Source organism: Protopterus annectens, chromosome 10.part0 (genome assembly GCF_019279795.1).
Source record: "Protopterus annectens isolate FY-2018-M chromosome 10.part0, PAN1.0, whole genome shotgun sequence".
Taxonomy (NCBI): domain Eukaryota; kingdom Metazoa; phylum Chordata; order Ceratodontiformes; family Protopteridae; genus Protopterus; species Protopterus annectens.
In genome coordinates this window covers 137,156,315-137,182,762 of record NC_056744.1, presented here as the reverse complement: position 1 = coordinate 137,182,762, position 26,448 = coordinate 137,156,315, and the positions used below count along the sequence as shown (strand labels likewise).

General features: G+C 39.4%; 1 protein-coding gene across 2 annotated transcripts in view; it reads right to left on the bottom strand.

The window, feature by feature from the left end:
* The window catches only part of CEP112 (centrosomal protein 112), a 3,283,222-nt gene that overhangs the window by 1,693,997 nt on the left and 1,562,777 nt on the right, over positions 1-26,448 (bottom strand). For both annotated transcript variants that reach the window (XM_044085107.1, XM_044085108.1), the window contains exon 18: positions 7,058-7,193. In XM_044085107.1, the coding sequence (XP_043941042.1) occupies positions 7,058-7,193 (136 nt within the window). The remainder of the gene's footprint in view (positions 1-7,057; positions 7,194-26,448) is intronic.

Genomic DNA, 26,448 nt, shown 5'->3' with positions numbered 1-26,448 from the left:
TAGAATTTGATACATAATTCTATCAACTGTATATATAAATATAAAATACAGGCTTGTGTTTTTAAATGAAAGAAAACACTGTAAAATGTGAACTTCAAGATTGTTGCAACATTGCCATCTGCTGTAAGGAAAACCAAGCCAAGCATTTCAAATGTGTCTTTTGAAGCTGAAAAGATCTTATGAATCTCTTTGATGTTTACAAGTCGGCTCCAGTGGGTCTGGATGAAGGTTTCATGCCCATTGTTTTAAGGTTGAAGTTAAGGGCCAGAATTTACACGTGGAAGGTGCTTTATTGCTCTGGTTTCTGCTAGAGTGTATATGTGAAATGCCTAGTATTGTTGTAGTTTCCTGAGCAGGTGTATGCTTGCTAAATAATGCAATTTGTGGCCTGAGAAAACCAAGTGTCAAAATGATGTAATTTGGGAGGGCCTCAGCAGAGCTGTACGTTAGTGTTTAAAAGCTATTGTTGAGTGAGAGACTGGCAAGCATTTTGATCTTGGACATCTAACCCAGCACTGCTTGCTCTTTATGTATGTAAGTAGGATTATGGCACCGTGTTTTCTCTTAAGATTAGCTAAAGATTAGAAAGTTAGATTAAGTGTTTTTCTTTGACATCAGACCTGTCCTACTGTATTATTTTAAGTTTCTGTGTGATCTCTGAACTTGAGTAGCATTATACTATAGTAGTTTTGCCTTGTGTTTTAATTATTTATTATTAAATATTTTAAAACCTTTACCTGTGGCTAGTTTATGTAGAGATAATTTAACCTCTAAAGTACATTACATATTTACAGATTTTACTGTCTAAGTCACCCCAAATTAAGCCTTGACTGTTTACTTATACTACCACTGGATAATAATATTGCACAGTAATAATTGGACACCCTCTTAAGGGCCTTTTAGTAGCTGATAATTATTAGCTGGGTGGTGGCAGGAATTACTACCGTATGGTCTGGGTAAGAGGGGCACAGCTGGAGAACCTGTGCCAGCCTTTTACCAGGAGGGTCTGTGTGGTTGTATAACCTCTTCTCAAAGTGCGTGTGTGTGTTGTGTCAGCTACTTGGGCAGGGACACAAAGCACTGGTTGGACAGAGAGGGTACTGGAGGTTTTAGCTTGCCCAGCTAGGCTGAGACCTGGACCCTATAGCTGTGCCAGTGGGGAGTCTTATTGGGGACCTAGTGAGCAAGGGAGCAACCAGCCCCAGAATGACTGTGATCTCTGTGTGCACTTAAGGGAAATTGTACTTCACTGTGTGTATTAGTTATCTTTTCCTCTTCTAGGAGTCGCCCTCTCTGGTGTCAGTGGTGAGGATTGAGGCTCCTTGATTGCTGGGCCGGGGCACAGGCATCACATCCCCCCTCCTGTATAGATAGTAGGTGCATACACAGATGAATGTTCCCTTTCTATGGCTTCTGTCCCAGCTAAATTAAGTAGAATAAATGCCTTTGTATGGTTATCTTTATCAGAAAATACAGCCTGTATGAAAATGTCATACTCTTGTTCAAACACTCTCCAGTTCTCAGCAATATTACTGTCAAACACAAGTGCACTGGGTTTTCAAAATTCATCTGCCATGCTCACAAAGTATAGACACACTGAAAATATGGCCCTTGTAATTATGTATGAACAAACTGTTCTGTCAGCTTGTAATAACATTCAAATGCACTATAAACTCTTTGAAATACTGTACTTTGCAAAATATGCTCTGAAATGGCTGTATTCTGCGAAATATGCCCTGTAATGGCTGTACTTCTCAAAATTACTTTACTGTAATACAGCACAAACATGAACACTTTATCCACTTCTGAGAAGTCGGATATCTTTGCTTAATATGAAAAATACGGGCATTGCAAAAATGCGGTTGTTTCCCCTTATTTTATTCATTTTATGCAATTTGGACATTATTTCCAACATTTTCTGTAGTAATTTGAATATTTTTATTAATATAGTACTTTTCAGTTTATGCAAATATCATTTAAAATGTTCTGTATGCCTCGTTTCATATTTTACAAATAAGAAATAGTGCTGAGCAGGATTTAATATCTGAAATTCATTTCTGACCTGTTTTGTGAAGTATGCACATTATAGGGATGATTCACTGCTGTATATTCCTTCCATTTCAAATTGGTTGCCTCATGGTTGTAACTCCGGATCACATTCTGACACCATGTCGATTGTCCTTCTCTAAAATACATGACAAGCAGGCAGGGTATTTCCTTTAGATGCTTTAATACATAGAAACACATCAGGATGGATAGCAGCATTATAAAATATAAATAAACTGGTTAACAGACAGACCTTACATGCACACATGCTTGCATCTCAACAGCTAACTACAAAATGGCAGTCAGGCTTGCACATGCTCAGTATTTATACACTTGTGCAAGCTCTTGGATAGCTTCTTAAAGGTACATACACACACATTGATCTACAAGGGTAAAATAAGTTGAATTCTAGACCTAAGGTCATTAGGCTTGATGTTTGTGCTTAGTTGCAATACTAAAGCAATTGCTGTTTAGGAGACTCCAGCATATTTGAGTTGAAGACATCTTTAGTAGAATGGAGCAGCTATCCTGCAAAGAAAATTCAGAAGGGGGTTGTATTTGTAGACTTTGCCTTATCGGTTTGGGAAATTGGTTAGGGCCTTCCCTAACTTTGGGACTGCTACTAATGCTGTGATGGTGCTAAAGACAAATGTTTCCAAGTCATCAACATTCTGCAGCCAGTTTTCAGTAAGTCTTTTCATTTGTGTGGACTTGTACTGCAGGGGAAGGAAGCCATTATGAAATGTTATTTTTCATAAAGATACGAATGTTTTTAAAGACTGCATTTCTCTGTTTCTACCTATTCCGCCAAGAATAATATGTTTTGTTAATCTTTCTAGTAAATATCAGCATGCTAAATCTTGACAAACTGATAGTTAAGAATGTTTCTAAGGCTGCTAGACAAGCATAGACATGTACTGGTGCAGGCTAGCTGAGATACTAGAAAATGATGGGCTATTTATGCAATATAAAACACGGCAAGAATTTAATGGGGGTGCATACAGACACCATATTATGGAAAAAAACGATGCAGCAGCAGAACTTCATGCACAGCATCTAGTGATGTAGTCCCTAAAACTAAGGCTTACAGTCCAAAATATCAACGACATTTGCCTGTCTAAGAAAGGGACATTTCAACACTAGGAATAGAGAATCTTGGAAAAATCCTAACAAAACGAACTTGTGGAGTACTAGGAACTTAACTGAGGACACACACACACACACACACACACACACACACACACACACACACACACACACACACACACACACACACACACACACACACAATGTCTTATGCTGAAGCACTTAAAAGAAACCTTCCCAAACCTCAGAGACCTCCTAAGCCATCAAACACCGTCACGTATTCTCAGCATTCACTAAAGCACACACAAAAGGCAACATCAAACACCACATATAAGCCTACACCCAATGGTCTCATGAATACAAAGCCAATAAGGCAAGCACTTTACTTAGTACTCTTGTCACAGGGAATTCTGTTTTACAGATGTCCCTCTCATCAGGCTGGAGAAGGAAAGCTAATGGTTAGTTGCTTATCTGTAGCTTGGATGCTATTTGGATCCTCAATAGCACAGATGCAATCAAGTCTCTGCACCACAGGTACCAATATAATTCTATCATAGTCCATGTGGGTGTAAATGAAACATACCTCATTGGACTATATGAAAAGAGACATTATGGATCTCTCTGAATATGAGTCACAGACAGGTACGTGCCTTGCATTGAGCAGCATTCTATCTTCATTAAAGATGGTGCCACAGTACGAACAGAAACTGACTGATTTTAATAATTGGCTTAGTATCTGGTGTCACTCCAGGGGGGTCCAATATCTGTCAGCATAGCAGGACATGGTTAGCAGACCACATTGCTTTATCAAGGACAGTCTGCACCTGCCACCCCACCCCCCCAGCCTTTCGTACATTGGCTAAAACTTTATCCATTCCCTTACAGCATTTTTAGGCAATGCCAAAATCCTGAAAACTACCAACATACCAAGAAAAACTGAAGCAACCTTAAGATGTTACTGCTCAATGCTAGGAGCCTAAACGAGAAACTCCACACCCTATAAGCTCTCCTCACTCTGGAAAATGTAGACATCTGTGCTCTTTCCGAGACTTGGCTTAAAGCCAAAGAAAGTACTCCAGCAGTGGAAGGCTACAGTGCCTTACACACATTTAGACCAACAGCAGCACAGGCAGGGTCTAAAGGTGGAGATGTCTTGACATAAATTAGCATTAAATAAAATTCCAGGTTGATTAAACAGGATGATATCCTGGAGTTTATCCATGTCCAAGTCTCCATAGACAAGGTTCCTTATACTTACCGTGGCATGGCCAGCTACAGGTCACCCTCTATGATTCACAAAGCTCACAGATCTTACCTACACCTACTGGAGGTGCTCATCATCCAACCAAATGCCCTATTCACTGAAGACTTTTAACTACCTCTCTATAGACTAGAAAACATACACTGCCTGTAACTTACAGCCCCCCCCCTTGTCAAGTACTAATTGGTGAGATCAGATCACAAAGCTGTCTCCCTCAAAATAAAAATCAACCTGGAAAACCCAACTAAATCCATAACAGTTAGGAACTATTCTAAAGCAAACTACATCCTATTAATTATTACTTTGCCAAAATTCACTGTTTCCACAAACCCTGAGAACATAGTTATCTCTGCAGAGTTATTCACAGCAACCCTGTACAAACATATAAATAGTTGCATTATGGCTACTGTACGTACATGGAGTAAGCTCAAATCTAACACCAAAAACAAACCCCACTGGTGGAATACTTACTTTAACAGTTTATATAACAAAAGAAATAAATTATGGCCAAAACCAGAAAGATCAGCTCTCATAAAGACAAGAGCTCTCTGATTCAATTAAACAAGAAACGTAGAGGTCGAATAAAGTCCAACAAGGCCAATAACAAGGTCAGGGTAGCTTCCCAGGCTAATGATAATCACAAGCCCTTCTTCAGTTGTCAGGAACCTTAAAAGGAACACTCAGCAGTGTGCAGAACTGGTGGTAAATGGCACAATCTTCACTGACCAGGGAGATATAGGGAATCTACCGACTGATAAATTTAGCTCCAACTTTCAGCCACTCATCCAACTGCCCCCTGTAAAATCCCTTCTAACATATCCCCCCCAACTATCAACAGGGAGAAGGCCCTGGTGGCACTCACTAAGGTGAAAAACACTGCTTCGATGGGCCCCAACAATATCCACAGTTGCCTCCTAAATAGCCTAAAACAAGACCTAGCAGGACCACTTGAGGCACTTTTCAACTACAGCCTCAAAACAGGTTAGTTGCCAGATGAATTGAGGGCTGCAACAGTCATTCTTCTTAATAATAGTGGACCATCAACAGACTATGGGAACTATAAACCCATCAGTCTGACAAGTCTGATATTCAAAGTCAGGGAACAAATTATCATGGAAATGATCAACAAGGACATTGGCAACCTGCAGACACTGGACACATCTTAGTTTGACTTTGTTAAGGGAAGATCTTTCCTATTCAACCTGGTTGACTTCTTTGAGAGGGTCACTAAGGCTATAGATGAGGGGAATACGGTGCGTACCATCTACTTTGACCTGGCCAAGGCATTCAGTACAATACCCCATTCAGGTGTTGTTGACAAACTCTCAGAACTAGGCATTCTGGTTGGCTCACAGATAGGACCCAAGAAGTCAGGATCAAAGAGACCACCTTCACCAAGAGAATGGACACCACTGGAGTAATCCAGGGCTCCGTGTTGGGCCTGTTCCTGTTTGGCATCTACTTCTCAGAAGTAAACGCTAATATCAAAGGCCTCTGGGTCACCAAATTCACAGATGACTGTAAACTGGGTGCTATCATAGAATCCCCCCACAACAGCAACATCCTACAAGAGGGTCCAACGTAAACAAATGACTGATGCCATAGCCATGGATTAAAACTCATTGTGACACAGGCTCCTTATCTATTCTTATTTTATCCTCTTTGTACAACATTCCCTGTAATTTAAACCTTTCGCCATATTCAGTGTCTCCCACCATCATGGTAACCCTACATCATGCATTACTAAGTAATTTTATATCACCCTCCCCTCCTCCCAGCATGGCCATAAAAACAAACCATAATATTCTAGATGAGGCATCTGCAGTGTCATGTATAACAGCAGTAGGATATCTGCACCGTTTGAAGTCGCACCTATGGTGACACAGCTCTCTATCTATCCTCATGCATTACACAACATGATTCAGCCTGCAATGAAAGTTATCTACAAGTTTTTTCTTCTGTTCCTATTAACGATACACCTACAAAAGCAATAACTCACTTGTGCCTCCCTTATTCCTGTCTACTATATTTATATTATGTCAGTCTGTAACAAGGCTGTAGAGTTAAAGTCAGATAATTGGCAAACAGTGCAATACAGACTTCGTGAGATACCGTTCAATAAAAAAGGCAGCTGTGAAAAATATTTTAAAAAGAAAGGTCTTATTTTTTGACTTTGATTATAAATACATTTTAAAATCAGTTTAACCATAGATGATATATTTCTCTCTGTATATATGTGTGTGTGTGTGTGTGTAGGTATGTATGTATATAAGTATTTATACAGATTTGTATATATTTAATATCATAGATCATAAAAAGCTGCAAGGAATAGGAAGAGCACCTGTTCCACTTACAACACAAGAAGTATTTTTTAGATGTAAACTGAAATGTAAAGCTTGTAGAAATTACAGCAGACAGAAGATATATTTTGCAGCTAAAAACCTCTCCTGGAATGGCATTACAGGTCATATTTAGGGACACATGTCAAGCTGCATCATAGTACGTCTACTAGAAGTTATCCACAATGCTACACTTTTGGTAATTACTTACAGAAAGTGAGACTTTGATGAAACAAGATTAAAGGAAAGAAATAACTGCAACATTAGAGTGCCCATCCAGATGAAAGGGAGAGACACAGAAGGAGATGGTTTATGATGTGCTCACCTGCTGTTTCATATCAGCATATACTTTTTCTGAGTTCAACTCCACCTGCTTTTTAAACTCCTCCAGGGCTGTGTCAGCCTGCTGGGCCTGTTGTCTTTGAACCTCTGTCACTCGAGTCAGCTGATCTTCCTTCTCCCTAAAAAAGTAACATGAAAAAATTCACTTGGTTCAAATATCAGATGACCAAGCAATTACATATTACCATGTGAAAGACCTTTAACCTAATTTGGTCAACACATTGGTCAGGTTTCATTTACTTGTCTCCTTTACAATTAAATTTTTACCGTAAACAATTCTAAGACCTCTTTGCATGTTAAGCCACATTAAGCAGACCAGACAAATGGCACAATTCTTTCAATCAGCTTCAAAGTTATCCTACCTTCAAAGAGAACAGATGTGCATTAAAAGGAATAAGCTGAACTTTCTACAAATGATCATGAAACAAAGTTTTCTTTTCATTTATGAAGTTTCAGACTTAAAAAAGCAGCCTCTGTTTTAGTCTTTTCCAGTAAATGAATTTTAAGAACAGTTAACCAGTAGATAATAATTACATTTACTATAACATGAGTGCACTATTTGTTAGGCTCAAAACTGTTTGTTACATAGAAAAAGCACAAATAGTAAACAGCATATATGACCAAACAAGATGCATTACAGTCAGAAGTCTGACTGCATTTCAACTCGCACTGAGCAGTGATTTTCAGTCTTTTAAGAGACATTCTGTCCACTTGTCAGACTTTTGCCAATGACAACCATTAACAATCAATACAGACAAGTGAATACCGACATGTAAGGAGTCCACCAATGCACCTTAAACTTCCCATCCCACAAACATTGACCAAGATCTGTTTAAAAAAAAAAAACTTGTATTCCTTGACACTTTTTGGAAGCTTTTTCTCTCAAGTTTATACTTTTTTGATTAAACAATAAACCTCTTCTGAGTGGCATGTAATAATTAACCAATATTCAAATATCTTTCCCATTTTGAATACCATTTAAATGGCAGTTCCATTAGGTATCATTAACTGCAGAGCAAATCCTGTCTTACATACTGGAGCCTATGATGAACAAACTTAAAAATTCCAACTGTTGATATGTGATGGACAGAGGCTAAGGGACTTAACTCCTGCACTGCTGTTGTCAATGTTACAATATGCAACAGAATCAACATAATGAGGTTTGACTCCCACCACTGTTACCTGTACTATACCAATGGGCAATTGACCTTAAGGGTATATAGTAAATGTGAGCTGTTGTTTTGGTTAACAGCCAACACCTGGCATACCCAAATAAGCTCCGCAGTACACAGATTCAAATCACAGTTATAAACATACTGGCTCACAGGATTTCAAATTTTGCTAAGCTCAGACACTACCTTTCAGTGCAATCTTACCAGCAGTAAATAAAACTTGGGGCTCAGTTGTGGCTTACAAGGATAAAGTCCTGATGAAGGACTTGGCAAGCACAGTTTGATTACTGGCTCAGATGATTGATGGTGCAGGCTGTAAGGTTTGGAGTGCCCACCCAAGGAGGGTAGTTTCTGACTGGTTCAGGCCACAACGATCCCTGGGCAGGGATATATTAGAATGGGAAGGACCCAGTGACAGCAGTCACTGTTGGCTATGTGAAGGAGCACACTCAAACTGATGGAGGGGCATAAGTGGTCTGCATGCTGAAGTAATGACCAAATAACCACATAAGGGGACGGGTTAGGCCTTTAATACCAAAAAATACACTCCCACTCAAGGGATGCCAGTGAGAACAGCAAACGTCAGATTGCTCATCTGGATAACAACCCCTCCAAATGGCTGTTGACCTAGGAGATCAAAGGAAAACTCACCCTGAGAAATGAATGGACTCCGGTCCACTAGGGCATGGCGGGAGGAAAATAACCACAATAGAAACTCGCCCAGACATCGTTAGGATACACACACGTACACACATATATACACATACACACACACACACACACACACACACACACACACACACACACACACACACACACACACACACACACAGACACACAATTTCTCAGAATGGGGGAGAAAATGGAGACTTTCCACCACCAACTCTGTCCTTCTCAGGCCACCCATAGGTTAAAACTAACAAAACAAAAACAAGGGCTGGTAAAGGATAGGTTGACAGTTACCTTCTTCTATGGTGCAAGGATTAGGGATAATTCTAGGACACTTAGATATCTGCACCACTCCAAATAAAGTTACAATCGTGTGAATTCCATATTGGGAGAGATGAGGAGAGACATTAAGCTCTCTACTCATGCACTGGAAGACTGCAACAACTTGACACTGAGTATCATTCAACCATCACAAAGTATGATGCCTAAATTCAATGATAAAATAACAAGCTTCATTTATTGGCTAGTTAATTGGTGTTACTCTTGGGGGAGCCAGTGTATGTGTCCACATGGGATGAAATAGTCAACAGACCCAACTGCTTTGCTAAAGATGGTCAGCATCTTTCTAGATTCAACTCAGCTCTGCTAAAATACCCTCAAGAAACTAAGCTTGTGGTAAAAGATACATTTTATGTCATAGCCATGCAGCTTTATATTTAGAAAGGCCCTTCTGAAGTTCTGTCTGCAAAGATCTCTGATGTTTTGGTGGCAAAATAAACACTTCTGCCATTTTTTAATGCGGCATCTCTTTTCCCTGAAAGATAATTCTGTCCTGTCTGCTTGATGGTCTCTTTTATCAACTTGTTGTTATACCACAGTACAGACTGGTTTTATTTCCTGCTTTAACAGCATTTTGACACTTCTCATAAGTTTCCAGCAAACTTTTCAATCTTTTTGTAATGCTTGGCCTGCTGATGTCTTATATAAACCTCTTTGTCATATACACATTGCTTTTTCAGGCCAGGTAAGCATAATTATGGACTATTGTTAGAAGTGCCTGATAAAAGACCTATTCTACTACAAACTGCGACATCTCTCCTCTCGGTCTGTGCCTCTTTAGGAATCCACTTTCTGTACAACAACCCTCTTTTCCAGTAAACAGACTGCTTCTGCCCTAGAAGAGTAGGCACTCACTATATTATCACCATATGGTATCACCCTCATGTTCTGCAAAATGGCGTCTGAAATTGGTACATGCCTCATCTGGTCTCTCCTTGTAATCATTCTAATGGAAGTCTATGTAGATTTGAACAGCTGTGTCTCAGATTCAGACTCGGTGCTGTCAACTACGTCTTTCCCTGAAGTAACTCCTTCCAGAGGAAGTCCAACACTTTTTGATAGTTGTGGCTCCAAGTCAGGCATTTTGCTTTCACCTAGGTCTATGTAAGAAGTGGCAACATTACTATTCTCTTATTCCTGCCCACTTTCCTACCTGATCGGTTCTATTATTGGCTGTGTGATGCAGCATGTACACACAGCACTGTATTACCAAAGTTATTACCTATTACAGCTGGTATATCATCAGACATTACCAACTGCTTGACTTCCTTTACTCAGTCTAAATGAATCCTGACACATGGCACCTAAAAAGATGGTTCTTCTCATGGCCCTAACTTGAGTGGGCTACTTGGGAATTTAACCTTCCTCTCCATCAACTGTAGGCTTCACAATGGTTACATTTGATGTAGTACAGTTTCTTTAAACTCTACCAAAACTCTGCAGGTCCTTGTGATAATCTGAAGCATGTACAGTTTTAAGACAACCTACCTCTTCTGCATCACTACTTTAATTGGGTCTATGTGTAGTGATCAAATAGAATGTTGACCGAACAGCAATTCATTGCACACATATCAGTGAAAGTGCATTGCAGCAAAAGGTCTTGTGATAGTAAATAATATCCTTGAAGGTTCATAGTTGGCCAACATAAAGAAAATGGCATGAAGTACATACTTATCAGTAACATATGGATAAGGAAATCTGCCCTTTCCCCACTGCAGTGTGATCTCAGAGTTGGTATGTATAATTAGTGGGGTTATGGGGGGGTGCAGCCCCCCACATAAGGAGGATACGGTTAACACAAGACCCTCCTTACGTGAGGGGCTGCACCCCCCACCCCCACTAATTTTATATATATATACTAACTTCAAGATTGTACTACAATGGGGAAAAGGCAGATCTCCTTATCCCTATGTTACTGATAAGCTCAGACACTATCTTTGTTCTTTGTGCTGTTTTCTTTATGTTGACCAATTATGATCTTCAAGGATATTTTTTAAGATCATATGGCCTTTTGATGAATGGCACATTCGCTGTCATGTGTACGACGAATGGCCATTCAGTGAATGTGCCATTTGATCGCTAAACATAGACCCACTTTAATGATCTCCTTTTTGGCCTTTGTTCTCTGACTTGCTGAAGGGAGCATTTGCACTGTATGTGCTGCTTCCGGTTACAGTGAAAACATTTTATTTCAAGACCATATCAAATAACTGATCCAGCCTTTTCTACTTTTGCCTCTATTGCTTACTGTGAGGGTTTAGACTGCCTTCATAGGTTCTATTACAACCATGTGTAGTGATGGGTTCCCACTTCTTCTAAAGTTGTGCTCTGCTGGCTAGACAGTGGTCATCCTTTTGCCATTCCCTTGCCAGTGTTACACTCCTGATCTACCAACCAGATTTTCATGTCCTCAGGCAAAGTACTGAGTATTTTTCTGTTATCATAATATCTGCTAGGATTTCCAAAGTAGTAATGTGACAACTACTTGCCTGTATATGAAAGTAAGTACTTACTTTCCTAACATAATCACTCAGTCATCTGACTTGCTTGCACACGCTCTGAACTTTTCTCCTGTACATATCAGGAGTCAGTTTAAAGCATTCAAATTAACAATGTTTAACTTGATCATACTCCAAACAATCCATATCTCACATTTTGGACACAGCACCCATTGCCTTAACCATAATTACAAGGTTTAAAAACCTCAACTATTGCCCATGGTCAATCTGGTGTTAATTATACACTTTTTTTCAAATACCCATCTGAAATAATCAAGTTTGTCCCCTTCTTTATACTGAGGAGCCAAGTTGGTACTAACCATGTCATCTATGATTCAAGTTTCCCATCTCACCTGTCCGGATGTATGCAGAATATCCCTGATACTGCCACATATTTTTGCTCTATGTTATTCATGTGTCTCTGAAAAAGGCCAGCAGCTTAGTCTTATGCTGATGCTGGTTCCTATTTATTGTAGCTCCTTCTCCTTTCAGTGGATTTGCCTCCTCCTTGCTCTCATTTTCTATCTGTCATTACACCCTTTGCAGCTCAGGCTGTATTTGTCTCTCAGCTGCCTCAGCCTTCACACATTTCATTTCTAGCTTTAGCCTGTTCAAGTCCATCTGGGTTGGACAGGCTGAGTTGCAATGCCGCCTAATCTGTACCAACAGACACTACCTGGCTATGTCGCCAGCTTCAGTGGACTGCATTTAGCTGCATACAAGGCTACTATCATGTTCATCTTACACATACTGTATATGAAATTCCCATGGTTTTTCCATCCTTAATCATCTGTAATACTGACACTTTCCGTACTCCACAGAGTTAATTTTTCCTAACTACTACAAATAGAAAACCTATCTGGAATTGTTCACAGAAATGCTGTACAACCATGTAAATGTGCAAATAGAGGCTGCTGTACCTACCAGAAGTAAGACCGAAACAAACCCCCAAAATAAACCACACTAGTGGAATTATAATCTTAACAGGGTATGTAACAAAAATGCAACAAGGCCAGCTGCAAGCTCTACCTAGGATTCCACTACCCTAAATTGCAGACCTCCTCCCCACCAGTATTAAACAAAAATGAATACTTTTCAACTCCCCTTACATCCAACTCCAATGTCCCTAAATACTACCAACCCAATAGATCCAAGTATTCCAGTCCTAAAATCAAACACTTCCAAAAACTCCTATATAAAATACTGAAACTCATAGCTTACACTACAGCCTCACAATGCATGGAGACATCCATCCAAACCCTGGCCCAGCCTCACCTGCCACAGCTAGCTCCCATGCTAATAACCCTACCAACATAACTCTGTCAGATAGGCCCCCTAACTCATTCTTAGCCTGCCATCTAAACATTAGAAGCTTACATAATAAGGTCCATAACCTGCATGCCCTCTTAGCAGTTCATTCCACAGACATATTATATCTTACTGAAACCTGGCTAAAACCTGCAACTAAAGACAATAAGATACTACCCCCAGGGTATCAAATACTTAGATTAGACAGGGCCAATAGGAAGGGTGGTGGGGTTGAAGGGTGGTGGGGTTGCCATACTCTACAAATCTAACCTAACCATTACGGCAGATACCCAACAACCTCCCCAAGTTAATAATGCTGAAATTCTCATTACCAAACTACAAATTAAAAAAAACAAATTCAGATACACTGTCAGTGTCTACATTCCCCCAGGTAACAACGTTAATACACTAGAAGCCATACTACAATGGTTATCTAGTAACTACCTCCAAGAAACCATTGTTCTCGGAGACTGCAACATTGACTGGAGAACCTGCTCTGAATCTCCCACTACCCATATTAACTTACATGGATTTTCACATATCATTTCTTCACCCACCAGGATCAATAAACCCAATAGCAAAGAAAGTACCCTAGATTGGATACTTATCAATGGCCATCCCCAAATGTACAAGTCAGGAACTCTGCCTGATGACCTAAGTGACCACTGCCTCACCTACATAATTAAACTCAAGGCTGATAACCCCCAATTACCCACATACAAAACTATAAGGAACAACAAGAACTCTAACCTTACCAATTTCAAAATGAACTCGAAGTATGTAACTGGTCTGTCCTAAAACTAATTCCACTGGATGATGCAGTGGAATACTTCAGTACGAAATTCCTTGCCATTCTTAATTCTCATGCCCCTACCCGCTCTATCACAACCAAAACAAAAACTGCACCATGGCTCTCAAAAGACACCAAGTCTAAAATTTTACTTAGAAACAAAGCTTGGGCCACTTGCCTTGCTACAAAAGACCCACAAAACCAACTTAGATATAGACAATTAAGGAACAACACTAAAAAATCTATTATCCTAGACAAGAAAAACTTCTATTACCATCTGCAACAGAAAAAAACATAACAAATCCCAAAAGTTCTGGGCCAGCATAAATAGACTTCTTCACCCAGGACATACCTCTACTCCTGCCCCATTAGCTTCTACCCACAAATCGCCAGTAGATATTGCAAATATATTCAACAGTTTCTTCACAGAAACTATCCTGTTCCTGGGCAGCCAACTCTTTCCCAGCTGCTTTATCTTAGATAACAATATTCCCAATACTCCATTCTCTTTTAGCTTTCAACCTGTTCCTATCACTCTAATCCGAAGTCTAATTAGGAAATTAAATCCTACCACTCTAGCTGCTGACCTACTCCCTGCAGAGTATTTGCAAAAAGCTGCTGATATCATAGTCTACCCTGTCGCAATCCTGATCAACAGATCCCTCTCTAAAGCTTTCATCCCCTGAATCTAGAAAATGTCCCATGTTATACCTCTACATAAAGGAGGCAGCTCCATAGAACTGTCAAATTTCAGACCCATAGCCATTCTATCACCTCTAGCTAAAATGATGAAAAATGTGTACATAAACAACTTATGCACCACCTCATTCAGAATAAGCTGTTGGCTGACACTCAGCACAGCTTTAGGCCAAACTACAGTACCACCTCAGCTCTTCTCTCTTTCTCTAACGTCATTAACCACAATCGTAATAACAACCTACTTTCCTCCACACTCTTTCTCGATCCCTCCAAGGCTTTTGATATGGTTAACCACCAGCTACTCATCCGTACCTTGAAAGCCATCTCCTTAGACTACCATTCTCTTTAATGGTTTCAGTCCTACCTCTCTGGATGACAACAGACAGACCTATGGCAGGATAAGCTATCACCCTGTCTACTATCACCTTAGGAGTCCCACAGGGTTCTATACTGGGAACCCTTCTGTTGTCCATCTTTATCAATGATCTCCACACCATTATCCCTAAAGCACCATTCATTCAATACGCAGATGACTCCATGTTGATCTGCTCAGCCACCTATCTGACTAATCTACTGACTCTAACCCAGAATATTTATCAACACTTGAAAATTGGCTCACCAATCCACATCTGATCTTAAACCCTAAAAAAACTAAGCTGCTTCTTTTCTCCCCCACCCGTGGGTCCAACCCTCCAACCATTACCATAATATCTAATAATAGGATCACTATCTGTCCTGAAGCCCAAACCAAACTCCTGGAAGTTATAGTACACAATAACCTTACATTCCATGTACATGTCAATCAAACCATCAAAACCATAAACAAAAAACCTGGTTCCTTTATGGGCTCAAACCTTTCCTCACTCCTCTTGCAAGAACTGCTATTGCCCATTCCCATCTCCTTTCCACCCTTCTCTATGCATCTCCACTACTTACACACTTGCATAAATCAGAACTTAACAAACTATCCTGCTATTACAACCACATTGCTAGATTTGCCACTGGTTCTGGATATAGGACACACCACCGTCACAAGCTAAATCTTCTAGGGCGGCTTGAACTACCTTCCCTACTACAGTTTAAACAGCTCATAGTAGCACATAAAGCACTCCACCACCCTGATAATACACCAGCACTCAAAAATATTGTCAGCCCATATTGTAACCTCAGACCATTTCGCTCATCCAATAGACTTATGGTTCAAACATTCAAATCCAACAACTCGGCATGGGACACCTTGTTTGCCAACTCGGTTGGCAAAACCTGGAACCAACTCCCTGCTGACCTCACTCTAGAATCCTCACTTACACTATTAAGTCTCAAAAAAATATTTAAAATCGCACTGGCTATGTCCTTGCTCTAATCTTGACTAGTATTATCTCTATTACTCAAGAGCTTTACCACAATTGTATTATGCATTCTAATTCTGCTAATTTAGGATGTCATAATTCTACCTTATTGTCACATGCTTTTATTTTATTTCATTTCTGATTTAAAGATTGTACATACAGTGTGTCTTATCTATTGTATAATGTCTGTCTTATGTATTGTCTATATCACTTTTCTGTGTTTATATTTGTAGAGCTTTTCCCCCCGGGCCCCTGCTGAAAATGGACATGTATCCAGTCAGACTATCTTGGTCAACAAATATAAAATAAATAAATAAATACTGAGCAGAGTAACATAGTGAATCTGCCAGCAGACAAATACAGCTGTAACTTCAGTGTCTACTCTCTCCCCATGAAATCCCTATTAGCATAACCTCACAACTACTAGCAAGGAGAAGGTCAAGGTCGCACTCGCTAAGGCCAATAACACAGACTCAGTGGGTCCAGACAATATCCCTGGTTGCTTCCTACAAAGCTTGAAACATGACCTATCAGGACCACTTAAGTCACTCTTCAGCTAAAGCCTCATAATAGGCTAGGTACCACACGAATGGAGGACAGCAATGGTTTCCCTTTTCATAGGGGTGAACCATCAACCAACCCGGGAAACTACAGACCCATCAGTCTGACTAATAAAAAGACATGAAATGAATTATCACAGAAATTATCAACAAAGATATCGGCAACCTACACACATTGGATCCAACCCAGTCTGGTTTTGTCAAAGGAAGGTCGTGTCTACTTAACCTGTCAGACGTACACACATGACAATGCAAAAAAATAATCACAACACATAATCACACACACACACACACACACACACACACACACACACACACACACACACACCAATGTCTCAATAAAAAGTCCATAAGGTGTAATACCACAAAACCAAATGTACTGGTCATAGATGTCTTCACTGTGAGACACATGGATGTTCTCCTCACCAGGCTGGACAAGGAACGGGTTATGGTTAGCTACCTGTCAGGTGCCAGAATCCATCAAGTCACTCAACCACAACTTCTGGTATGACTCCTTCATAGTCCATGTGGGGGTGAATGACTTGAGACATACCTCACTGGACTATATGAAAAGTGACATGGCATGAGCACTCAGATTGTGTCACAGGCAGGTATAAGCCTAGCCTTAAGCAGCATTCTACCTTCTCTAAGGATGATGCCATAATACAAACAAAAAATGATTGACTTTAACAATTGGTGTGGTTTTTGGTGTCAGTCCAAGAGGATCCAGTATCTGTCAGCCGGGGAAGACATTTGGATACAGGCAAAGGCATTAGCCACCCCTATTGTGCTTTTTTATGCAGTGTCAAAATAACCAACCTCCCAACATAAAATCCTCTCTAGATAAACTCATGATAATGCTGCTTAGTGCTAGGAGTTTAAACATTTGGAAGATGCTGACACCTGTGCAAACACAGTGATATTGCTCAAATGCACGTAAAGCACCCCAGCCATGAAGGGCTATAATGCTTCTGTACATTCAGACCACAAACTGAGTATGAAAGAACCAAAGGAGGAGTTGTATCCATCCTCATTAAGTATAAGTATACCTCAAGACTGGTGAAACATTATGACTTTCTTGAGATACTCCATGTCCAATTAACTACAGGCAAAGCCCCCTACCACATCATAGCTAGCTATGGGCCCCCCACCATGAAGCAGGAAAAGTATACCGCATACCTGGATTTACTAGAGTCACTTGCCATACAGCCCAACACCTCACTCATGGGAGATTTTAATTATCCTACAATCGACTGGGAAACATACAAGACCATAAACATGCTGGCTCAGAGGTTCTTGGACTTTGTCAATGCAAATGATCTGGAAAAGCTAGTCAGCACACCCACAAGAGGCTAAAAAATATCCTGAAAATAGTACTCACTATTGCAACCCCCCCCGTGATGTCCTCCCTGGTAATATTGGAAAATAAATCAGTCTTGTTTGGTGTAATTATAAGATCAGATACCCCATCAAGCTCAAAAATGGTTAAGAATTTCTCAAACATAAATTACCTCCTACTAAATGAGAGTATAAGTTTCGAAGTCCCCACAAACACAGCACAGACTCCTAAGCAGAGGTGTATATCAATGCCCTGTACAACCACTTAAGCAGTTGTATAGAATTGGCTGTACCTGACTGGATTAAAACCACATATAGCCATAAAAGTAAGCCACCCCAGTGGACCCCTAGTATAAACAGGGTATACAGCAAGAGAAAGAAACTAATGTCCAAGAACAAGGGGGAACTGGCTCATCAGAGGAAGAAATACTTCCCCAGCTTAAACAAACAAATTAGAGATCTTGTCAAGTCCTCCAAAGCTAATTATGAAGCAAAAATAGCCTCCCTAGCTAAGAATAATCACAAGGCATTCTTTAACTATGCCTGAAATCTAAAAGGGAATACCCAGCCATGCACTGAACTGGTTGTGGATGGCACCGGGTCTATATCAGCTCATCGAAATGGCTGAAGTTCGAACACTATATGTTCGAACTTCAAATCATGAATTGCACAAACATCAAAGTCTTAGAACAGCAATTTTTTTTCCAGGGGAAAATAATTGCTGTTCCTAGAAACACAACACAAGCACACCAAAAAAAAATCAGTCCACACACATACACTTAAATCCTACATCTAACCCTACACTAAACTGTACATACACTACTACCTATCCACTTACCTTAACCCAAACCCTAACCCTAAGGTCCGTCACTATCGCACACTCACCTGACCCACGCCCTAACTCACCTATCCTGCCCTAACCCTAAAGTCTGTCACTATTGCACACCCACCTCACCTGCGCCCTAACCCTAACTCACCAAACCCGCGCCCTAACCCTAACGGCCACACAATCGCACACTTACCTGAACCCGACCCGTAATTTCCCACCACAGTCCTGATAATCACGAAGCCACAGAAACGGCCCACCAAATTCTTTCCCTGGGAAAGAATTTGGTGTTCCGTGGCTTCGCAATAATCAGTGTTCGAACTTCCCAGTTCGAACATCTGGTATTCGATATTCAGCCATTTCGACAGACTGATATAGACCCGATGGCACCACCCATACTCAACCAGAGGTAATAGTCAACCTACTAGCTGAGAGATTTGGAGCAAACTCCACCCCTCTGTCCCCTCCAGTCATCCCCCAAAGTATACCTGCCACCATTCCTCAGCCTATTATCTCAAGACAGCAGGTCATCTTGGTGCTCTCCAAAGCCAAAAACACAGCATCAATGGGACCAGACAACATCCCAGGTTGCCTTTTAAACAACTTAAAACATGACCTAGCAGACCCACTTGGATCCCTGTTTAACTACAGCCTACAAACTGACTATGTCCCAGTGGAATGAAGGACAGCAACGGTAATCCCTCTGCACTAAGGTGGACCATCAACTGACCCTGGGAATTATAGGCCCATAAGCTTGACTAGCCTCAAGCTGCAAGGTCATGGAAAGACTCATTATAGATCTTATTAATAAGGACATAGGTAATATAGGCCCATAAGCTTGACTAGCCTCAAGCTGCAAGGTTATGATGGAAAGACTCATTATGGACCTTATTAATAAGGACATAGGTAAACTCCAAACTCTGGAGTCAACTCAGTTCAGATTCGTTAAAGGTAGATCGTGCCTGTTAAACATGGCTGACTTCTTTGTGAAAGTCACCAAGGCCCTGGACAAGAGAAAAACAGTGCATACCACCTATCTTGACCTAGTCAAGGCATTTGACACAATCCCCCACTCCACCTATCTTGACCTAGCCAAGGCATTTGACACAATCCTCCACTCAGGTATTATACAGAAACTCTCCCAATTCGGAATTACCCCTACATTAGCAGATGGGTAGCCAACTGGTTCACCTACAGGACATATACTGTCAAAATGGGTGACTTCACCTCTAGTAAAGGACCATTTACCAGGGTTTTGTTCTGGACCCGTTATTTCTCAGAAGTCCAGGCAAATTTGGACAGCCTGTGACTGATCAAATTCACTGATGATTGCAAATTGAGAGCAATCATTGAGACCCCCAATGTTGTTGATATACTGCAGAGAGGGTTAACATACAGTAGACAAATGACTACTGCCAAAGCCACAGGTTAAAGCTAAATGCAAAAATTGCTATATTATTTCCAATGGCAAAGCTGACATCCCTGCTAATTACATTAAAGACAGCACCCCCTAAGTTTAGATGCAGTGGTACGTGATCTGGGTATTCAGGTTGATAGCAATCTGAACTTGGGCTACCACATACTACAGCAGTAAGGAAATCCTTCTATGTGGCATATCTTATAAGTAAAGGCATCACATCTAGATCTAAGGATGTTATAATTCCATTATACTGTGCCCTCATTAGACCAGTAATTGAGTACAATGCTCCTTTTTGCATGTACCTCACCATACACCTGCAACAATTGGAAAGACCACAGAGGTTTCTTACCAAGAAATTACAGGGTACACAAAAGAATGAAAGCCCTGCCACTATATTCAGTCTCCTACAGGTTGTTAAGAGGTGACCTGTGCCTAGCTTACAGTTCAGTCTCTGACCTGGCCCTGATGGAAATGCTACATATGCATAAATCAAACTGCAGGAGAGTCACTCGCTCCAGGGATTTTAACTTAGCCTCTGACATGAACAGGTCATACTGGAGAGATAGATACATCTCTCTGAAACTGCCATGTCTCTGGAACAATCTTCCAATTCATGTGAAACCGAGCATCTCCCTGACCTTCTTCGAATGCGACCTACATCAATGGATAGGTGACCACAAATTCACTCTTGGGGTGGTGCCCATGTCCCTCCTGAACAGAGGAAGTCAGTATTAACTACACAATCCTTTACCTCTGCAAACTTCACTCACCTAACCATCGACAACTGGGGCAACTCGGGACAGATATGACTAGGCTTGTACGGGCCCGGGGCTATTAGCCTAGTAACTTCCTATGAACCTATGAGAGGGTCACCAAGGTAATGGATGAAGGGAAAATGGTGCATACCACCTACCTAGACTTAGCTAAGGGCATTCAATGCTATACCCCACTCAGGTACTGTTGACAAACTCAGCAAACTAAGCATGAATCCATACATAACATGCTGGAGTGCCAGTTGACTCACTAATAGGACCCATTACTCATTTTCTTTCACATACTATACTGCTGCCAAAAAGGCAAACAAAATGCACCTTCTTTTATTTTTAAACAATTATGTACACACATTTTAATTTGATACAACTTTATTTTCTCATGCACTTTTTTCTTTGAATTTACAACATGTTCATTCCATATTACAGTACTTCTTACCACGGATTGTAATACAAAGAACCCTCTGACATTTTCTTGCTACCTTTCTATGCCTGCTACCATCTGTTTAATGCATTTGTTATGCTTTTAGTGTTCTTTACCTAAGTGAGTAGAAACAGGGTGCTGCTTACTAATGAAATACAGAATGGATGTGGAATTTTGCTTTCTTTGCTGATCCAATAAATCTTCCAACAAAATAGCTTATACTTTATTGTTTGTATTATTCTGTCACAAAGCAACTTAAAATTCCAAGCTTTGCCAGATGATACTCATAATCCTTTGCCTGACTCATATTTCACTGCAGAAGTTTCTGTGGTCTAATGTCTTGCAAAGGTATATGCCCATATGTATACTGTAGATTTCTGTATCTGAAACGTATACCACTGGAGTTCCAAAACTATACCTCTTTACTTCTGATCTGTCCAACATAACAAACACAGGCAACCATATAGAAAGCATTGTTAAATACCAGGTAGCAGCCTTATGTGTTTACAGCCATGTTGATTATTAGCATGGTCTGCCATGTAAGGACTTTTTGGAACAATTAACTGGTTATGGATACAGAATGGCACAAGGTGGTTTGTACCATAGATTCAGGGTTGATTATGTCAAATCCTATATCCTGCTGATAAATTAGCAATATAAGTAATTTACGTCTTTAGATGTTCATAAAACAGGCTAGATTATTACTTCAAAAGCTGTGACATAATATGTCTGCATATGTGTGCACATGTGTAAACGTATATATCCATGTATCTAGAAAATAGCCTTAAAAATAAAATTAACTGATTCGCTAAGCCTTTCAAAACATCAAACTGTTATGGTAAACACCAAAAGTAAACAGATAACTGGAACAGCGAACAACTAGTAACCAACACTAAATGATACTGTCTGCTCCAAATGGACTCGCAATAACACCAGCACTCGAGAATCCAATAAAAAGAACTTTAATTACCAAACATAAAATATCCAGTTAAGCGCTTTCATCAAAAGACTTCATCAGAACTAACTCAATATCAAACAGTTCTCCATTTAAACAAAATTCTAACATCACATGACATTCGTTCAAAGATTCTTAAAGTGCTAGTGTCCGTTCTAATTGCTCCTTTGCGTAAACAATATATGACAACCTTATAGTGCTTTGACATACATATTTATGTGCTTTACCTGCCTATTATATCACAAATAGATACATTTGTACAATAACTAAAAAGAATTAAATTGACTATATTTTAACTATAATAATTAATTTATATTTAAAAAATGCATGTTAAAAAACATTTAAAAAATTGTTCCATTTACAAGTAGATTCTACACTTAACTACCTACTAAAATGGGCTTAATTGATATCTGCTCATTTAGTCCAGGGTATGTAGAAGCATTCAATTTGATTTGCCACCTGACGTCCTTGTCACTTATTTTATTTTTGATATCACCTCCCCTTAAATTCTTTTTAATAACTTCCAATATTCCAAATTTAAACGCCGTACATGTAGTATTATCTTTTAAATGTTTCCATAATGCGTTGTTATAATCTTCATTTCTAATACTATATGTATGATCGTAAATCCTGTTCCTTAAACACCGGGTGGTCATACCCACGTAAAAACATGGGCAGCTGTTACAGGTGGCCAAATAAACTAAATTAGTTGTCCTACAATTCCCCTTCTGGTATTTAATTCTGGTTTTATTATAATTGGAAAGCACTATTTCGTCCTTTTCTACGATGTACTTACATTGTTTGCAGGTACCACACTTTGTGGTACCACATCTCCCTCCTGTATCCAAATCCTTTTCAAATTTCCTTTCCAACAGTGCCTTGATGTTGTTACCCTTTCTTGTAACAAAATGTGGCTCGTCCCCCACAATTCTAAACATCCTGTCATCCACCTTTAAGGTGTTCCAATTATTCTGAATAATTTTCTTAACATCCCCACTAAAATTGCTATATTGCAATACACATGCCATACCATATTTGTTGGCTGTTCCCTCTTGGTCATTACAAATTCTGTCCCCCTCTGATGGTTTTTCCAAGCCCACCCCTAGTAAGGGTTTATATAGTTTACCCCATTGTTTTCGAACATATCCTGTAACATCGTTTATCAGATCAATCGGGTATCCCCTTTCCTTAAAAAATCTAACTATTTTTTCAAATTCAATATCTACGTCTTCCCTTTCAGAGGTCATCCTGGCCGCCCGTATGCAATGACCCTTAATAATACTCTTTTTTTGGGCCCAAGGATGATTACTTGAATAGTGGAGGTAGGTATTACTGAATGTGTTCTTCCTAAAAATGTTAGATTTGAATTTTCCATCCCTTAATGTAATTTGTACATCCAGATATGGTATAGTTTCATGATGTTTATTCATTGTGAATTTAAAGTGTTCACTGCATGAATTTAGATATTCATGAAACTTATTTAAGAGTTCTAAATCACCCTTCCACAAAAAAAAAATATCGTCTAAAAAATGAAAATAACAGGAAATATGTTGGTACCAATGTGTGTTGAAAACGTATTCCTTTTCCCAGTCGAATACTACAAGGTTGGCAAAAATGGGGGCACAAGCTGCCCCCATAGCCACTCCCTTCTCCTGTTTGCAGTATTCTCCTTCATACCATATATAATTGTGGGTTAATACCACTTCCATGAAACCCGTAATCAGTAATGTTTTGTCCCAAGATAATGTTTTAGACCACATAATGCTGTCCTGTAATCTCTGCAAACCTTCATCCCTGGGTATATTCGAAAAGAGATCCATAACATCCATTGTCACCATCCAGTTTACCCCTTGGGCTAGTCCAGGTTCCAACCTTCCAGGAAAATCCCAAGAATCCACTACTAGGTGTGGGATTTTCTCGACTAATGGTTGATCTGATAAACGATGTTACAGGATATGTTCGAAAACAATGGGGTAAACTATATAAACCCTTACTAGGAGTGGGCTTGGAAAAACCATCAGAGGGGGACAGAATTTGTAATGACCAAGAGGGAACAGCCAACAAATATGGTATGGCATGTGTATTGCAATATAGCAATTTTAGTGGGGATGTTAAGAAAATTATTCAGAATAATTGGAACACCTTAAAGGTGGATGACAGGATGTTTAGAATTGTGGGGGACGAGCCACATTTTGTTACAAGAAAGGGTAACAACATCAAGGCACTGTTGGAAAGGAAATTTGAAAAGGATTTGGATACAGGAGGGAGATGTGGTACCACAAAGTGTGGTACCTGCAAACAATGTAAGTACATTGTAGAAAAGGACGAAATAGTGCTTTCCAATTATAATAAAACCAGAATTAAATACCAGAAGGGGAATTGTAGGACAACTAATTTAGTTTATTTGGCCACCTGTAACAGCTGCCCATGTTTTTACGTGGGTATGACCACCCGGTGTTTAAGGAACAGGATTTACGATCATACATACAGTATTAGAAATGAAGATTATAACAACGCATTATGGAAACATTTAAAAGATAATACTACATGTACGGCGTTTAAATTTGGAATATTGGAAGTTATTAAAAAGAATTTAAGGGGAGGTGATATCAAAAATAAAATAAGTGACAAGGACGTCAGGTGGCAAATCAAATTGAATGCTTCTACATACCCTGGACTAAATGAGCAGATATCAATTAAGCCCATTTTAGTAGGTAGTTAAGTGTAGAATCTACTTGTAAATGGAACAATTTTTTAAATGTTTTTTAACATGCATTTTTTTAAATATAAATTAATTATTATAGTTAAAATATAGTCGATTTAATTCTTTTTAGTTATTGTACAAATGTATCTATTTGTGATATAATAGGCAGGTAAAGCACATAAATATGTATGTCAAAGCACTATAAGGTTGTCATATATTGTTTACGCAAAGGAGCAATTAGAACGGACACTAGCACTTTAAGAATCTTTGAACTAATGTCATGTGATGTTAGAATTTTGTTTAAATGGAGAACTGTTTGATAATGAGTTAGTTCTGATGAAGTCTTTTGATGAAAGCGCTTAACTGGATATTTTATGTTTGGTAATTAAAGTTCTTTTTATTGGATTCTCGAGTGCTGGTGTTATTGTGAGTCCATTTGGAGTAAACACCAAAAGTATAAAAAAATAAAATAATTTCACTTTATAACTACAACAAACCATGAAACCACCATCTTATTTTCCTCTACACCTCTGCTGACCTCGTTTTTTAATCAAACTTTATCAACTTTCTTTGTAACCATATTCTTGCAGTTCCTAAAACTCTGCTACTTATACTTAAGTTGTATCACTGGACATGAGATGATAGTACCTAGGTAGTTGGAACCTTCATGGCATCAACAGCCAAATTATTAACAGTAGGGTGGGCATCGATAAAGGAAAAGATCCTTACAGGATACAGTTGAAAGATGGTTGAAATAAGGAAACAAACAGTATTAACACATCTGCATTTATTATATTAAACAGTACATCACTAAAAATAATCAACTGTAAGCAGCATAGCCTAGCTTATATATATCTATTTAAATAAAGATAGATACACATATAAATATATAAAAAGACTTTTGGCTTTTCCCGGTTAGGGGTCGCCACAGCGGAACTCCGGTCCGCTCATGATTTTTACAGTGGTGAGTTGCCAGCCTGACACCCGGCCTTCAACGAAAGCATGCCCATTTACGCTCGCACCTACCTGCCTGTCTTTTTAGCATCACTCGACCGCTGTGAGGAATATATATATATATATATATATGTACACACATATACACAGACATACACACATAAATAGGTACATGATTAATGACTGAAAAGCAACATTATTGAGATCCATTCCTTCAAATTAAACTGCTGGAAGAAGTGGGCTTCCCAAAAAAATAAATAAATAAACTAAATTAAGCCCCTACACCCTCTGCTACTTATACCAACTCTGAATGGGGAACATTTTCCCTTCTTCCAGTATTTGGAGATATCACAAAAATATCTTTCTCCCAAATAATCTGTTTGAAGTGCATTACATATGATGACTTCACACATCATGGAATACGTGTGAACAGATTGCCTGTTGGCCATGTAGTAGGTACCCACATATGTATACGATCATGTGTTATTCACTCTGTCAAACTCACAGTTTAGCAGCAGAGTGAATGATACTGAAATGCAGTTGAGCATTGAAGATAGTGGAAGAAGGAAGAATAACTGCATTTGGATAATGTAAGTGTG